At 34.3% G+C, this 14252-nt stretch overlaps 1 protein-coding gene across 4 annotated transcripts in view; it reads right to left on the bottom strand.

Moving 5' to 3' along the window:
- shakB (Innexin family member shaking B) overlaps nt 1-9976 on the bottom strand; it is a 40202-nt gene extending 30226 nt beyond the window's left edge. The window contains exon 1 of one of the 4 annotated variants that reach the window (XM_076366747.1): nt 9614-9976. In XM_076366747.1, the coding sequence (XP_076222862.1) occupies nt 9614-9976 (363 nt within the window). Of the gene's footprint in view, nt 1-1147; nt 1613-9613 lie in introns of those variants that run through there. The other 3 variants (XM_031973179.2, XM_031973178.2, XM_031973180.2) reach the window with 3 other exon arrangements.
- Between the last annotated feature and the right edge of the window lie 4276 nt (nt 9977-14252).

Here is a 14252-nt window from a genome sequence, read left to right as displayed (position 1 = left end):
CGAACTCATGGCGAACATTTTAAATATTGTTTAACAAATATAAATGTCATTCAGTTACTTTAAGTTCAAATGATACATTATTTGTCTTGTTATCAATTTGTATGGTTTAAAGTAAATCATAGTTAGAACATGGAATTTTTTGTTTTACTATTTCATTATTAACGATAAGTAGTTCTAACAAGTGCCACTATGAAATTAAATTGTAAAACAAGGGGTTAAACGAGTGATTTCACGAATACTTCGGTATACAAATAAAAAGTAAAACGAAATGAGAATTAATTGAAATAATTTAGCACATAACGAATGCAATTATAAATTAATTTTCATTTTACAGTAGAACCCCGTATAAGGCTATTAAAAAATTTCACGACTATACGTTTACGAATCTCGCGTTAAATTCCATTTCTTGATGCTGGACCAGCTTCTTTCTCTGCTTGTACTATTTTCTTATGAAGAATCTCATTTTTATACTTATTTTTCAATAATGTTTTGATCGTTTTATTGGAGGCTCTACTGTACTATATTACACAATGAATATCTAGGTAAATATGAATCTCTAGACAAATACATAAAAAAAAGTGAAGTGATGTTTTAGCTAAAGGTAAAGATGAATAGAAATAGCGAGTATACTCGTTATCCCCAGTTAACAGGTTAACCCTCTACTAGTGGACTATGGATTAGAACTAATCCAGCGTCTACCTTCCAAGGGTTCAGTATCGAGCACAGAATTTACTTTCTTACGACACTTTCTGTTGAGAAAGACATCCCAATTTGTCAAACCTGTTTGCACTTTCATTTCATTGATAAAAATAAAATTATACATGATGGCGAATGAATAGAATCATGAATAGAGGAAAACTTTGTATATAAATTCAAAAGGGAAGTGCTTTTTCTATAAACATACAGACGTTGAAGAAAGCATTTCTACAATAGGATGTTTTACGTTCAAACATTTGTCACTATATAATTATTTAAATCATTTTTGTATACCTATAAATTTTCATTTGCAATAATATACTAATATTCTTTAAAAAAATTCTGATTTTGCGGAATTTTTATTGACAATACTAATAAATATTAAACACAATAAACTTGTAGTAAACAACAAAACTCAATACATTGCAGTACATTATCAAACTCGAACTACCTGTATATTTACATGCCAGTCATTGCTTTCGATGAAGTTAATATACTTCCCAATGTTAAACCATACTCGTATTAATGTATCAAACTACCAAATAATATCAATGAACAGAGACAATTTGATTTGATTCATTAACACATATGGCGTGGATTGTCGGAACTGAAAGCACAGAGCATCCATGGACCCGCAGATAAAGCGTTAATTCACCGAATAATTATTTCAATTTCAATCAGTAATTATTTTCTGTTTAACGTGGGGGAATCGTCACTCTTATTTTCCTTTGACACGTACGAAACTCTGATATTCACGGTCCACGATGTAGAAGAAGAAGAAGAAGAAGAGGAAGGAGAAGAAGTAGAAGAAAAAGACACTGTTTCTTGATTGTTAAACAAAACGAATAGAAGTAACGAGAGGACGGATCAAGTATTCGGACACGGTGACAGGCACACGTGGGACGCGAAAGCAAGCCGTCGGAAGACTGGTCGAACTTGAGAGGCATCCCTTGGCCTCGATGCTAAACACATAACTTATATGATCTTCTAGTATCTTTCTCTTGCCACCATTGAAACTTCGTACCCCTTTTTATACAAGATTCTCAACGTACGAACACACGTTCAACAAATTTTATCTTAGATTTTATCAAACTATTTAGCGAACAGATTACGAATGCTTATGATAATTCATACTTCTATGGATTAACCCCTTGGTACATGATTCATTTCTTTATTATGACCGATGCAACTGCTTTGTCGTTAATAATTTATTAATAAAAGAAGTGATTTGAATGATTCTATGTCTTAATTCTATCTTCTTACGCTGTTGGATTTCTCATAGTGCAAAATTAATGTAACATGGAAGATATTTCTCGCGTTACAGGGGTCCTAGTATAATCTACTCAATGAATCGAGTTATTATATAGCAACTGCAAAGAAAAGCACGTGACCGCCACTTAGCGGGAACAAAGTTGAATTCACGTTCGTCGAATTGTTAACATAAGAAGAACGCTAATGTTTTGTTTATTTTCACTCACTTGTCTCGTTGAACGGACTGTAGAATGAAATCAGCGTCTTTCCGTTCAATCTATTATAAACCTATTTTAAATTTAAACATTTTCGTAGTATTTTGGGATTTTCCATTTTTACCTCAGAGATGAAACAAAAACGTCTAAAGTAGTGGTGAATCTTTCGAAGGTTTTATTTATTGCGGCTGATATATACTTAGATTGACAGATGTATGTTTATTTTCTAAATTAATGGTGAATTTATTTTAAATAGTAAATCAATTAATGTCTAGTATAAAAAATTTATATTATATATAAATTATATTAACTGTGTTAATCAGTCACGAGTATTTAATTAATTAATTAATTTGTTTCTATTGGTAGTACTTTAATTGTGATTTAACAATTTAAATTTTGCGGTATTGTAATTCAATGGTAAAAATAATAAAAAGCAGGTGTTATATGTAAAAAATATCAAATATAGTCTATGAAAACGATACAATACTGAGAAATAGATCGATGAAAACCTAGGTCCTAAAATTAATCCATTTGATGCAATATCTACTTTTGTATAGTATAAGTGTGTTTGATATTATAAGTACTCCTCATCATAACACATTAAATGTAAACAAGAAGAATTGGTTTGGAGATTACCAGCAATATCAACAAACATTACCGGATAGGTAAATGTATGTCAATCTATAATGTCTGGATGTTAGTCTTGTATTGAAACAGAAGATAGAAGACTCGAACATCATTTAGAAATTTGAAAACAAGCTTTTGTGCTTTTGATTGAAAGGATCCATTACAGAATCAAGTTTGTGTCAGCATTTTCACTTTTCTCGATAAGTATTACAAACTCATGGCCTTAAATATTTTTCCTTTAAATTGGTTATACGGAGTGAACCGAATGAATCGTTACAGCCGTACAAATGTGCAAATTACTTTTGTCCTTTCACACATCTATTCGAACAAATTCTTTTTAAACAAAATGATCAGCTGCATTCTACCATTCATTATAGAAAATAGAATTGATACTTTCTATATTTTTGGAAAAAATTGATTACAATACTTTATTTAGACTCTCTTTATTAGTATATTATTATATTATATATTTATTCTATTCATTTCATCTATATTAAACAAAAGATTCAGTATCATTAGAAGTGCTCCTTGTTCAAAAGAAAAAATAGCCTATTATACAATTTCTGTTATAAAAACTTTTTTTTTTATATTCACACGGTTAATTTTTCTATAAAAATATATACTGTTGAGAACTCTAAATTTGTAAATCTAAAGAACAACGCAATAAGGCCAGATAAGCACACCAGCAGGTAAAATTACAGATAAGTAGCAATCGTAACTGACCGCTAATTGGTTAATGAAGCAATCTCCTAGTTTCAAAGAATTCTATAAATACAACAGAATGACGATTCTTTAAATTATAATAATTTGAATTGTAATATATCCAAAGGATACATTTACCAAATTCAATTATTCCATAATAGTATCAAACAAAATCTAGCAATCCTTTTGCAATAAAAGTTTCATACACTTAAATCCTAAATAAAACGATCACATGTGAAATTAATTTATTTAATACAAATTAAAAGAGGAAACAAAACTAAAGCTAAAAATTGATTCGATTAATTACTCAAATAAAATTTCAACAGTACTTAATTTTCATTGTAAACTGTAGCGACGATGAACAAGGAGGCTGTTCATGCGAGACACTCCGTAAATCGATGACGCAAGCACGGGAAAGTGAAAAAATGCACGCATTATGATATCGAGTGTAATAATATCTTGTGATTAGTAAGGATTGGCCTGCGGCCAGCGACACTCGGTGTCGTGAAACGGAGGAAAGAAAAAGGGACACCGAAAACGAACCGACCAAAAAGAAGAAGAAACATTCGGGTCATTGTCGCTCTATAGTTAGCTCAAGGGTTTGCATCGCGCCGAATTAATGTTCGAATCATACTGGAGGTAATTAAATTATTTGGCCAAGAAATTGGATTTGTTCCATCAGCTCATAATTGGGAGGATACTCTCATTCATCGAGTCACTAAATATACCAATCTATTACACGTATTACACCGTATTTCGTTGCTTCAATAAGTGTCAACATTTATTCAGTACTAGAGAAATCTTGTTTCCTTCACTTTGAACAATAATTAATTACGATATTTTGCTAATACATATCCATTCACATCATCTGACACGTCTTTCCAGCGCAAGAGGTTAATGAATATATTTCTTTTTTGAAAAATTCGGAATGTTTAGAATCAATAAACTCTAAACTCGTCGTTGTAAACTAGCACTGTTCATCAACGTAGGCATTTACATACATTCTTTAATTTGTTTATACAAAATGCTTATAGTAATAGTAAATATAATAGTATTTAAACAGAAATTTCTTTTGTCGTTTAAGAGAAGTAATATTATATAAAGAATGTACCTTTACGAAAGTACTTAACACGTTCGTGACCAGTTACAACATAGTTACAATATTTTATTGAACGCAACAAATTATCTTTATAGAATGCAAATGGAATTCGAAGAAAAAAGCTTGCTATCTTCCTACACGACACACCATGCATTTCAGCTTAAAATAAAAATACAAATTTCTCCTTCTTCTTCAAATGTTGCATTTTTACTTTACGCGAAGAGATTGTTTTCCACAAATAAGTTTCATTTATTTAACACGTACGAATGTACGAATTTACTTAACATGTGATGTATATTGATTTTTATAAACATAATTTAGTAAATGGTTACGTCGATTTTGATTAATGCAACAGCACGAGTATATATTCTAATCGTCAATTTTTCAACCCCTAATTTCCAAGATCTAAATTAACGGATATCCATTTCGTTAGGAACAGCAGAATAAACTGTACAATAAATGTTAAATGCATGTTAATAATTACATCTTTCTCAGTTTGCTCCCAGCAGTCAGAGAGCTAAAACTTTTCTGTTCTTTAGTTCTTCTATTTATTTTTCACGAGCAATTACTGTTTTTAGAGATTTGATAATTTGCCAAAAATAACGCAGAAGAATACACAATACCCCATAAAATGAAATAATCACTACATTCCAACCGAAAAATTGCTGATCTTTGAACTCATGTAACTTTATAATTGAATTACAACATTCTGCTTCGATTCTTTATAAACCGTGAAGTCTAAATTCTCGTCTAATTGTTAGCCGCGTGTATGTTACGAAGCGTCTACTTGAAACGGTCGGTTAAAAGGTGAGGGTGGAGGATTGTCTTTGACCGAGCGTCAAGGCGAACACGACAGCGACCCTCGGCAACGAAGAAACAGCTACGGGTTTAAGGAGTTAATATGCTTAGGGTTTCCTTCTTGGCAATGAACTAGATATAAGCTTCTGTAAGCAGCAAGTAAATTCCTCGAACGTAGCCGCAACTAGTTCGTTCGTTAACCAGCTTTCTTCATTGCCAAATATATCTATAATGCATATGCGACGATATGCATCTATATTGACCGACCAAAGTAAAGCTGCGAGTCCTTGGGACTTTATTGAGATATTATTTCTGTCGAACAAATTCGTGACTTCTCGACTGATCGCAATATTTTTTAACCCCTTCAGACACAGTATAATACACACTGTTTTAGTGCTTCAATGTCTGACAAAATAATAAAATTATGATATGAACTAATATGACCATATATAGTAGTATACAGTAGCTCTTCAAGAAGATATTTATACTCAAGATAAAACGTAACCTAAAAATACTGTAGCTAATGATAAAAGTAAAGCAGTAAGCTCGTTCATGAGACGTCTATTCTGTACAAGTGTATCTTGTGTATTATGAAATGTAAATTGTTCTGTTTGAATACTTCTAGAGTAAATACTAACTGTAACTGTCAATAAACTAAGAGTTCATAACACTGTGGATAATCTTCGAAGGCTTTGGCACTTAGCATAAAAACTGCAAGAAGATAATTTAATTATTTACACAAGAAAACATCTGCATGTAATTTCTTACTTTCCCAGCAGTTAAGAATTCGATGTATAATTTAGCGTTACGTGAACCAGATTTTCACCTTGATAACTCCTCGACCACAAAGAGTTAGATACGAGACAAGCAACCGTAATTTAAAGCAGATTTCATCCCCTAAGATAATATAAATTTCTCTCTAACGAAACCGTTTGGCAATGAAAATTCAATTGTTTATTATAATCCGTAATCTTGTCACGGAAACATCACCAATCCATCAGAAATGTTTTCCTAGTCTAAAGTCGTCATAAATTGGATAACTAGATGGACTAGGTCAGTGTTAAAACTTTCACTCGGAGCTTACCAACGAACCTTGTCTCTTGGACTCGAGTCGCAGGTACACAGTACGTAACCCTCGATCGATAATTGTAAGGCCAGAAGAACATTTCTTGAATAATAAACACCTTTGTCTGTACATATCACGTCTTTGCAGCCGCTGCTTGCTCTGGCGTGCGCGAGCTCCAAGTTAAATTGTACAGCTTCGTCCTTACAACGGCGCGCAACAGTGTTGACCCTTTGCACTCGATTTATTTTCACTGTTGTTAAGTTTAAACTTGTATTTATTTTTAAGGAAATGAATTAAAGTAATTTATAACGGTAGAATTTAACGTTTTATATTTATTTTATTTATTATTGTTATAATAAGATTTAATTTTCATAAACTTTTAAAATGCGGTAGTTTTTAAAGTACCGCAAATACAGTATAACAAATTTGTATTATCATCTCCAACATGACATACGAGTGCAAAGGGTTAACACGTCAAGTGTCACGAAAATCTTGACTGTTTCGCCGGAGAGTCGTTCTTTTGTAGCAAAGAAAGCAGGAACAATTATTCACTATTTGGCGTTCCGATCGTTACATTACCCTATTATCACATTAGTTACGTTATTAAACATTTTCATTCGACATCGGTTATCTTGCACGTGACGGTTGTTTTCGAGTTAATTCAGAAGCGTTAGCTATCGGTGACTGACATGGCGCTTAACGTGTTAACCAGGAAAGATCAAGCCGCTATTATAGAAGAAGGGTTTAACAATAATGTGTATTCTTAATGTGTACTCTTTTCTAATGAAAAACTAAAGCAAAACAAAGAAGAATTACACGTTTATCTGACAAAATAAATAATTCATCGTTGAAAAAACCATTTTGCGTTTTAAAATTACGTGTATATCACTCGAACGCAGTTAACTGGTTAAAGAAAATAAACTTTCAGGAAATGCTAATCAATTTGTTTCTGGTAATAAAATAAATTGTGCATCAACGCGTAATTACACGAGCGTACAACATCATTTATTTTGTTCTATCATTCGTGTACCCATGTTCTTGCATTTGCTTAGTTAGCAATTTTAATTTGACGAAATATGACATTCGCCCTTCGTACGGTTTCGCAAAGCACGCGTGAAACAGAAGGAGAAAGAAGTAGCAAACAATAGAATGAGATAAGTCACGCCGCACATTTGCGTGGACAGTCGTACACAAGGACTCGCTCGCTTTCGTTGCGCACCCTTCACTTATTGTTGTTCCTCTGTATCGAGGATCTACATCCTGCTGCATAGCAAAATGTAATCTAATTACATATTAACATAACATTTAATGATGATTAGAATGTAATCTAATTTATAATTACCTTTAACGTTGCTTCTTGTAATTGTTAATTATAATTTATGGTAGATTAGGGTGAAGAATTCTGACCGATCAAAGTTTGCATATTTTGTCACTTAATTTCCTGTTCCTTTAATATTCTAATTCCTACAATTATAATTATAACAAATAATTTGTGATCAAATCAGTATTTGACTTTAATCATTTACAATGTAGATCTACATTTTGCTGAATTCTGCAATAGGATCGTCGAAGTGCGATGTTGTAGAAGAGAAATTTATTTACACAAAATTTATTTAAATGGAATACTAACTTTTTTAAAAATACTTGTGAAGCATTCTGCGGGAAAAATTGATAAAATACGTAGCTATAGGAATAAAGTTGAATGTCGAATCTACATTAACATAGAATCACAAAGAATTAAAAAACAAAGTTGATATTTATAAGTGGCATAATTTAAAATACCTATATAGATTTTCAATTAACAGTGATAACCAAAAGCATAGAATTCGTTAGTATCTGGTTTATATCCATTCTCCAATGGCGGGGATATAGAAAAGCAGATCGAAATTGCGGTATGCACTGAATATTTAGTACGTTTCCAGATTATTGGCGTCGTTCGCTCTAGAGCTGCATCGGCGCCCGTGTTTTACGGCTTATTTCGAAAATTTGAGAAACCGTGGACATTGCATAACCGTAACTACAGTTGATAGATGACTTGATGTCTAGTGGAGCGGCACAAAGGCAAGAGGTGTCCTTTTAGTTTACAGTTTCATAGGTTTGAATGGTTATGTGTAACCGTATCGACGAATAGCAAATCAGTGATGGAAAATATCAGGAATTAGAATGTAAAAGTAACAGGAAATTAGATGACAAAATATACAAACTTTAATCGATCAGAATTCTTCAATCCAGCTGTCACGCAATCTCCTAACAATCTCGTCCGCGCCCAACGGAACAACGAACTCATTAAACAGCCAACACTTTAACCCTTTACTGCTGACCGAAAGAATTGTACCTAAGCGAAGAATACCGAAGCAATTTGATGTAATTTAGTAGAGTTTGAGAGAAAGATCATAAAAAAAGTAAGAACGATATTTAACAAAGTTTAATCCTTTGTACTCGGAAGTTCTATCCTAGAAATATGCAACATTTTTCAGCAAGACATAAACGATATTCTTTGAAACTGACAAATGAAAAAACGTATATAAATTAAGAATCAAAGCTATTTTATTTCAATATTTCACATATCGATGCACTGGGCAGCGCACAATGTTATATATAAAACGATAATTTTACTATATCAAATCTAGTAGTGACGAGAGTCACCTCTCTAGCGCAAAGGGTTAAAAAGGAATCGTGACGAGCTGTACTCACGTCAAGTTTCTTCACCATATAAATCATTCTATCCTACATAAATCATATAGTCATATATGAATCATATAATCGGACAAAAACCGGTTGATCCGCCGTGATTGTTCAAAAATCTTATAAACCTGCTAACTACACTATCCCCCTACTAGGTTATTTAAATCAGATTCCACTGACTCACGAGGATATCTAAACATGATGCGAATGGGTTAAAGAACCCAACCCCTGTAAACAACTTCTGTAATTCGCGGAACATTTCGCATAGTGCGCCTAAAGAGAAATTCAACCATTTATAACATTTTATAAATTTCTCGTGAGTCCTCTCGCGACGCGAATAGCAAGGCGCCACCGCATACGCAATGATACACCGTCGTTGTCACTTCCCGCGAGTGTTGCCAACAACGATATATCGTTGTTTACCACTGAGACGGTTAGAAGAGAAGAAAACCAAGAGAATTTCTCAGAAATTACCTGAAGGAACAGCATGAAGCAGACCCACTGATAGTATCTGTACTCCTTCCTCTCGCTCTCCGGATGGGACTTGGAATTGTCCACGCCAGGAAAGGGTACCTCAAAGCCCTCCCGCTTCCTGTATGCAGCGGTGATCGTGTACGTGCTGTGGATCCAGCAGTAAGTGTTCAACACGTCTTCGGGCAGGTCCTTGCTGTGGATGCAATCGATCGGGTTGCCGACGTACTGCCGCGTGGTGACGATCAGCGAGAACGCGATCAGCAGGATCACGGTGAGGCTGTAATGCAACCTAAAGACGGCGGTGTCGATGTGCACGTGGGAGATCTTGATCAGGCTCTTCAGGCCTCGGAATATGTCGAGCATCTTGGATCACGGAGCAACACCCGGCAGGATAGGGTATCTACTGGATCACGACGACTCGGTGATCGGCCGTCGATCCTTACGATCCTCTTGCCATCACATCTTTCGTTCTCGATTTAGCTCTAACCGGCCTATCGACAGACTCTCCTCGAGACACTCGAGGCGCGCTGGAACTCCTGGCGAAATTCTCGTCTATTTCGAACCGGGCGTACTCTCTTAGCACGGGCACCGAACTGTTCCGAAGATTTTTGTTTATCCGTCTTTGATCTACCTTATTCTTTTTTGTTTATTCTTCCGGAATCTTTGAAGTACGTCCAACGGCACTCGATCGCGCGACTCTTCAGGCGGCGGCACGGTCGCGTTTCCTCTTGAAGAATTTGCGAGACAACGGAGGCGACGTGGGATCCTTTGAACCGGTCGGATCCTGTGCCATCACCGATCCTCTTTTATGCATTCTTCCTCTCTCAGAGCATCGTAAGTGTCTACTTCTAGCTGGCAGCCGTCCGCTCGATCTTCGGTGCTCGGGGTGGCGGATGTCCGTATGATAATCTTATGGAGGATACTCGTAGCTGCGCGTCCAATTCACTCATGTTTCACGATGATTTCACTTTGTACTTCACGTGCTGGAAACTTAGCGAATGATTGAACTTGTGAATGGTCTATCCACTTTTCGAGTCGCGTGCACGGTGCACTTTCACTGCTGATTGTTTGCAAGATCACCATCAAAGGGTCTGCCTTGAATCGCTGTTCGAGTTTACGCGTGGCAGTGTGTAGATGGTTAACCTGTTAACCGATTTTTTAACACTTTGCTAACCAGTGAAATTTGTTTACAGAAAACATCTTTCAACTTTAATATACATACTTTGCTCGTACATAATATGCTCAATTGATTTCAATGATCTAAACTAATGAATACAATCTAAAACGCTTTTATAAATATCTATATTGTTTTCAAGTGTACATTGATGTAAATGAAAAAAACAAAGAAATTCATGAACAATTTGGACTACTAAGCAGGAGTATACTCGTGACCGGTCAACAAGGTAACTATGATTTGGGTTTTATTGTTATTTTTTACTTGTACGTAGAATGTAATTTGTATTACAAAAAATATCTGAATAGCATTAAATTGTATAAATCTAATTTTCGCATTAAACTCGGGAAAATGAATAAAAAAAGAAAAAATTCGTTGAAGAATATACTCAGAAGGAATTAACTTGTCTTCACCGGTTGACGGGTTAATCGTCGATCGAAAGGTTTAAAAGTGTAACAAGGATAGCGATGTTGAACACATAATTAGTTTCCCTTAATCCCCGAAATACGGATACTAGGTCACCGGAGCGTCGTCAATTAATGATAGGATCAATTTTACTACTTTGTCAAGGGATGACGCCATACGTTACAGAACTGAATACTATCTTCTATTACCGATGATACTAAATAGGGTCAAATGAATATCGCAATTATGCAGTTTCCCTTAATTCCATTAATTTATTGATACGGAAACACATAAACGATTCAAAGATAATTACGAAAAATTAACATTACATAAACTTTTCCTGTCAGATGATACTAAAAAGTTTTCAAAATTATGAAATGTATAAATATCCATATGACAATAGATGATAAATATGGCCTCCAATAAAAAAGAAAAATTGAAATTTTAGAAGCCTGAAGAATTCACTCGGAATAGTGTTGTGATAATACAAAAGGAAAGTTTTCAAGAATAATATAATGAAGCTGTTTAAAAATATCAGAACATAATAAATAAAAATGGTATAAGAATGTTAACGTTTTACATGTGTACACAGTTCCTATTCAAAGTTACTTTAACACTAGAGTTGCCGAGTGTTTAATACGTTCAGTATCTAATTCTTATAAAAACTGTAACAATAGATTATTTTTCGATTACCTCACATATTTATTATAGTATTCAAATGGCACTATTTACTTTTAAAATCATTTCGTACATTTAACACTGAAACTACCAGACAAGTCAAAATGACCCATTCCTGATTTCTTCATTTCGCAATTATTAAAAATACAACAGTTTCTCTGAGAAATTATTAAAGAAATTGATTTAGCAATACGCAAACTGAATTATAAATCAATTAAAGTTTCAGTAGATGCACTCCTGAAATTCCTATAGAATAATTTCAATAAGTCCATTTAACTGCGCAGTAGTTTTAGTGTTAACACTTTGAAGATATCAATAATTGCGAAATAAGAACACTAAAAACCCGCCATTTAGAGGGATGCGGTAATTCTAGTATCAAAAAAGCAAAAAGACGTTTCCGCTAGATCAACAGTTTACCCGTTTTCAGATAGAACACGCAAAAGTAGATTGTCCACGGTAATATGATTACACTTAAACGTGTGCCATGCTATTTTAACTTTTACACGTACCAGCGTAGTTTGTTACGAACTGGACCAAACGAAGAACCAACCAACCGATGGTTCCTCGGAAATGCACGCGATGACACGAGACGGAAATACTTTCTGGGTCTCTCCGCTTCGAAATATTTGGTTCCCCCTGGTTGCCGCGGCTTTTAAAACGCAAACGAAGGGACAAGTAAAACCGTAGAGGGGAAACCCGAACGCGGACACCCTGCAGCTACGACGAAAGATGAAACAGAGCCAGGCATTCACGGCATAGTATAATAGATCATGAACTATTGAGAATGAGAAATGAGCAGAAAAGCATGTTTAATCTCAGCTTGTCAATTAACCGACACCGAAAGAAATATTCAGTCACACTTAGAGCTTAATATAAAACACACCGATTGCTAACTGGGCCGCTTCCAGCGGGCTCCTTCAGTGTGATCGTGACGATACTCTGCCAATACTATATCGCTGTTACACTACATTTCAAAAATACACCAACCATCCGCCTTAACACTCGAATGCCCAGATATTTCGCTGGGAAATTATTGTTTCTACTCGCTTTCTATTAAATTAACCCTGCCACGCGGTCTGCCCTTCTGGTCTTTCTCGATCGAAACGCGTTACCATTTTTTCTAGAACCATTACGTTTATTTAGTTTCTCCCCATTCAGTGGTGCCTTCTTTTTCTTCGGAGATACGGTGGAATCTTGATTAACACGTTCCGTGCCATTCAAAATTTCGATTATATTTTGCTTATGAATTGTATTGATGTTTTTAATAAAATGTTAACTTCTATTCAAGTTTTTGGTCATTTTTATACATATTTTAATATCGTTTCTTTACGTTTTCGCTGCTTTGTAACGTGTACCGTTATCCGTCATCGTGTGTTGTGACCATTAAATTGATCGTTCGAAGTCTTGGTTATCTGCGAATTCGAAAATTTGGATTCTTAGGTTATACCTTGAGATATACCACTGTCGAATTTCGCAAATATGTTTTAACACTAACCGCACCGGGAACGGTACAGATTTAAAATGCTGCAGTTTCTTTCGTTTATTTAACTTTACATTAGGACTGCTCATAAGCCATCAATATTTTTTAAATAGCTCAATTAATTTAAGCTACCTTAAATATATTTATTGGTGAGGATAGGTTTTTTAATGATATTTTGCAAAGTTCGAATGTAGATTTATATTTTCTAGTTAATAATAAAAGAGAACTATCCTGAAACAAAATGGCGGACCATCAACCTACTAAAGAACATTTACGGCATTGTATTTTGTTTCATTTTTTTCAGAATCATTTTTCTTTATTATTTAACTAAAAAATGTAGATCCACTTTCAAACTTTGCAAAATATAAAAGACCTATCCTCATCAATAATAATATTTAAGTCAGCATAAGTTAACTTGACTATCTAAAAAAGATTGACGACGTGAGTACCCCAAATATAAACTTAAATGAACGAAAGAAAATGCAGAATTTTAAACCTGCACCGTTCCCGGTACGGAAATATGGGTTCAAAGTCTAACTGCATGTACACTGAAAATATAAATTATTAAATAAATCTAGAACTATAACAAAAGTACCGTATACTGAAAAACAATGCGTCTGTTTTATTCAATAAGTTTACCCACACTCTATTCATCGACGGTTTGTTTACAGAAACGTCTAACACATTATTACATCATCGTCCCATTTTCAAATCAAACAAACATTAACCTTCGACACATAGATTCTAAAGTCATGTATCTATTCAAATTCTGCAATTTACATCAACCTCTGGTCTATATCGATTCTATTCCAATCAACGATTAATCACTACCTTAAAGCACAAGGTACCAAAATGTGATCTGTAATACATCGCAATAAAATAGATACATAAAAGCAAACGAT

Source organism: Nomia melanderi, chromosome 4 (assembly GCF_051020985.1).
Source record: "Nomia melanderi isolate GNS246 chromosome 4, iyNomMela1, whole genome shotgun sequence".
Taxonomy (NCBI): Eukaryota; Metazoa; Arthropoda; class Insecta; order Hymenoptera; family Halictidae; genus Nomia; species Nomia melanderi.
This window is presented reverse-complemented; position numbering and strand designations above follow the sequence as displayed.